The 4,257-nt window shown below is 34.0% G+C and overlaps 1 gene segment (V, D, J or C); it reads left to right on the top strand.

Moving 5' to 3' along the window:
• The first annotated feature begins 303 nt into the window (after positions 1-303).
• LOC105534467 overlaps positions 304-4,257 on the top strand; it is a 21,041-nt gene continuing 17,087 nt past the window's right edge. The window contains 2 exon segments of the C gene segment in view: positions 304-310; positions 1,159-1,266. Of these exon segments, the coding sequence occupies positions 304-310; positions 1,159-1,266 (115 nt within the window).

Below are 4,257 nucleotides of genomic sequence, written 5' to 3' on the forward strand. Positions count from 1 at the left end.
CAGGCAGATGACATGTAGTGATCTAAAGTGATGACAGAAAGATGGATTTGAGGACCAGGCCTCCTGCCATTTCTCTAGCCATTCTGCCTTGAAGGGTCAAGCCAGGTGTTTTAAGCTGGACTTTGGCATGAACTAGACAGAAGTCAGTTTGAGGTTGAAGTTTCTGGTGAAACTTGGAAGGCAAATAAATTGTGCTGCTGATTAGAAAAAGCCTCACTTGTTTCGAAAAACAAAAGTGAAGAATTTCCATACACTGACTGCGTATATTAGACTTTAGCCAATGTTCCCTTTGATTTTCTTAACATGGCAGGTAAGGCAAATGATAGCCTATTAAAGATTGGGCGTGTGGAAGGCATGTTTCTTGTGATGATGGGGACAATGGCTTTCAGAATCCCAGGCATGTCAGAGCAAAGTGGAATGCAAACAGAGGAACTGAGAAAGAAGTGATTCTTCCTGCTTAATTGCTACAGATTTAACCGCCACACTCCAAAACACTGAATTTTTTTTTTAGTAAAGGCAATGCTTGGTCCTATAGGGTTAAAATGTCATGTCAAGGCACACAATCATAGCAAACAGATTGCTAATCATAACAATGATGATGACATCATCATCATAACCTCTTATATTTCCATAGCACTTTTTTTTGAGACAGGGTCTTCCCCTATTGCCCAGGTGGGTGTGCAGTGGTGTGATCAAGGCTCACTGCAGCCTCAAGCTCCTAGGCTCAAGTAACCCTCCTGCCTCAGCCTCTTGAGTAGCTGGGCCTGCAGGCATGCACATCATGCTCTGCTAATGCTTTTTTTTATTTTTAGTAAAGATGGAGTCTCACTAGGTACTATGTTGCCCAGGCTGGCCTCGAAGTTCTGAGCTCAAGCAATCCTCCCACCTCAGCCTCCCAAAGTGCTGGGATTATAGGCATGAGCCACTGCACTGGGATCTATAACATTTTAATCAAATTGCTTTTTTATATCTTGTTTCATTTTGGTCTCACTTCAGTGCTGGTAGTGATGTTGAACTGATTTCCACTAACATCACTGTTTTTAGATAAATAAAACACCAAAAGCTTTAAGTTATTTGATTTGTGAAGCAACAAAGCTTGTTATGAGCAAAATTAACCAGCACTGGAACCCTGGTCTTTTGAGAATCCCAGACCACCAGAATTTGAAGAACTCAGGGAAACTGAATTAGAGTTTTTGATATGGACTGAATCATTGTGGAATTATTATAAGAAACTCTTCGGCAGTGGAACAACCCTTGCTGTCACAGGTAAATATCAGAAGAATACAATATTTCCAAGGTAATAGAGGGAAGGCAAGAAATGATTGCATTGGAATAATGTAATAATGTTTAGAAAAGAGAGGAATTAGATGGGGATTTGATGTAGAAATCTCAGGAGAGACTTTAAAACAAATGCTCATACTAAAAGAGAACACAGATAACATTGCACAAATATCATAATAGGATTTGCCTTTGTGCATATATGGACTTCTATAAAGTGCTCATATATATTGTATGAAATGATACCATTAAAATGTTTGACCCTGAGACAAAATGTATTATGACAGGTAAGTTTGTGATAGACTCCATAAAGTGGACACATATTCATCTCTGATGGTCACAAGAGATGTTGACTCTTATGAAAGAGCCCGGGTGTTGGAGTCAGGTCCACCTGGAACTCTGCCTCCACCACTCACTGCTTAGTGAAATTGAGTGATTATTCTCTGACCTCAGTTTTCTAATTCATAAAATGGGATAACAGTATGAATTCAGCAGGGTTGTATAAGAATTGCACAAGATAGTGTGAATTTAGTACTCAGCACATTGTCCAACCCAAAATAGGTGCCCAACAAATGTTCTCTGGATTCACGTGTAAAGAAAGAATGGGATCTACTATGGAGAGTTGCTCTCAGCCCATAAAATTTCTCCACAGGATTCAGCTGTACTTCTAACTGCTCAAATGGAAGGTTATCTCAACATCGGCTCACACACACAAAAATTGAACTTATCGATTCGTTTCTTGTTAGCAGATTTTTAATCACTTGGCAAAAACATTGCATTAAGATGTTTATTTTTTATTTTTGTTGTTCTATGTGCTTTACTTAATCCTTTATCTTAATTGATACCATTTCTAACACCAACATATTGGTCCTAAGATTTGTAGCCAATTAGTTTAGGGTTCTGTTCCTATGTCTCAGGAAAAAAAAAGGTTAAAATCTTACCAAAAATGGTCAAGATATCAAATCAATTAAATCCAGATGGAAACATCATAAATCTGAAAAACATATTTAAATATAAAATGGCTGTAACTATTTATCTAACGAAAAAATAAGAAATAGAGAACACTTAAATAAATACCCATATGTAGATTTAATATATCATGCCGTCTATAGAAAATGTAGTTGATACTTGGTAAATTTGCAATGCTGTATTTTAATAAACTACAAACAACTTAGGCAATTTAACTCACATATACTATTTAATTATGCAAATAAATGTACATAGATGAATCCAGCAGGTTTATCATTTTAAATAAATAAAATACATAAATTCTATTTATGATTGAAGTAAAAACTTATCATACTTGACCATAAAAAACACTCTTAATATGTACATTTTAAAAGTAGTATTTTTAAAAATCACGTGACAGGATGATCCAGAATATCGGCCCTTACCATGTATAATGAAGTATGCTATTTAATGATTTGTTAACTATTACGTTGAGGAAGTTATGGAAGTTCCAGATTCATTTTGTCCTGAAAAGAATGAAACTTAAAGAATCTAGCTAAAGAAAGGGGACAAGAGGCAATGAATGCCATGGTACCATACAAAAAATGTCCAAGTTTATCATTTGATTTTTAATTTCTTTACTACAATGAATAAGAAGTATTTCCATGAAGAGACACTAGTTCCTAGGATGAAAATTAGATTGAAAAATATATTGACTAGAGACTAAAATTATAGAAAGATAATGTACAATTGAAAAATTAATCTTATATTTTATAACATGCTTTTAAAATTAGAAACAAACTATATAGTGGAAAAATATACACTGTCTCACAAGCATAACAAATAAAATACTATTTGCACTAAAAGTAAAGAGTATGAAATTAAAGTAAGCACATTATGCCTAATTAAATTTATAGCATGCTCAAAAATTAATATTACTGTATATGTTTATTAATTTTGTATGAAAATCAGAAACTTTGCTACAGAAACAGAAATTATCAAGATTGTTTTCTTTTCTTCTCAAATGAGAAATTTAATTCTTATTTTCTTAAGAAATTGTTCAATTATCAAACTCACTTCACATCAGCCAAAGCATTGGAATTTCAATTCGAAATCAAATTAGAAAGAATTGTAACATTTCTAATTTCAGTTATTAGATTAAAAATAAATGTAGAACCCATTAACATTCCAGATTCAAGTGATATGCCTTTGTAAACGTATAATGCTTTGTTATATATCTTGACCCTATGCATATAAGAAGCGCTGGAACCATGATTTTAATAGAGCAATTACGTATAGATTTTATTCAGCAGGCTAAGACAAAGAGAATAGTGGAGCTTTAAAACAGTTAAGTAATATAGAGAACAGATACAAATTCTAAGACAGACATAAGGAGTCAAAATAGAGATATACTGATTTACATAGATCTTCTCATTAATGGGGTAAATTTATATAAAAACCAGTATAAAAAAATACACCCCTGGTGCATTCTTAGTCATTCTTAAAATTCAAATGAAATTCCAAAATAAAACCTGCTTTTGGTGTATGTTTTCTAAAGCAAAACAAAATTTTGATAAGTGTATTACTGGATAAGATGAACACGAGAGGATTTCTGAAAATAATCAATAAAACATTTAAATAAGAGTTTTGGAAATGTTGCCATTTTGTTTCTAAATTCAAGAGATGGTGAATAATCTGGAGGTACAGCTGTAAATATTGCTCCACCCCAAAACTTGGAGGGTGCAGATGTGAAATTGAGATGTTATATAAAGTTAGATATTAACTAGGAGGACTGCTCATGGTATACACATTGAAGCTACATGGTTAACTCGATAGACAGTACGTACACGTGGAAGTAGATTCTCACTAAAACAAGTGATTGTGTATTGTTAAAAATAAAAGTGAACAAAATGGCTAGGCATGGTGGCTCATACCTCTAATCCCCGCATTTTGGGAGGCTGCAGCAGGCAGATGACTTGAGTGCAGGAGTTTGAAACCAGCCTGGTCAATATGGTGAAATGTGTCTCTACA

This window comes from Mandrillus leucophaeus, unplaced genomic scaffold, assembly GCF_000951045.1.
Source record: "Mandrillus leucophaeus isolate KB7577 unplaced genomic scaffold, Mleu.le_1.0 Scaffold100, whole genome shotgun sequence".
In the NCBI taxonomy this organism is placed as follows: domain Eukaryota; kingdom Metazoa; phylum Chordata; class Mammalia; order Primates; family Cercopithecidae; genus Mandrillus; species Mandrillus leucophaeus.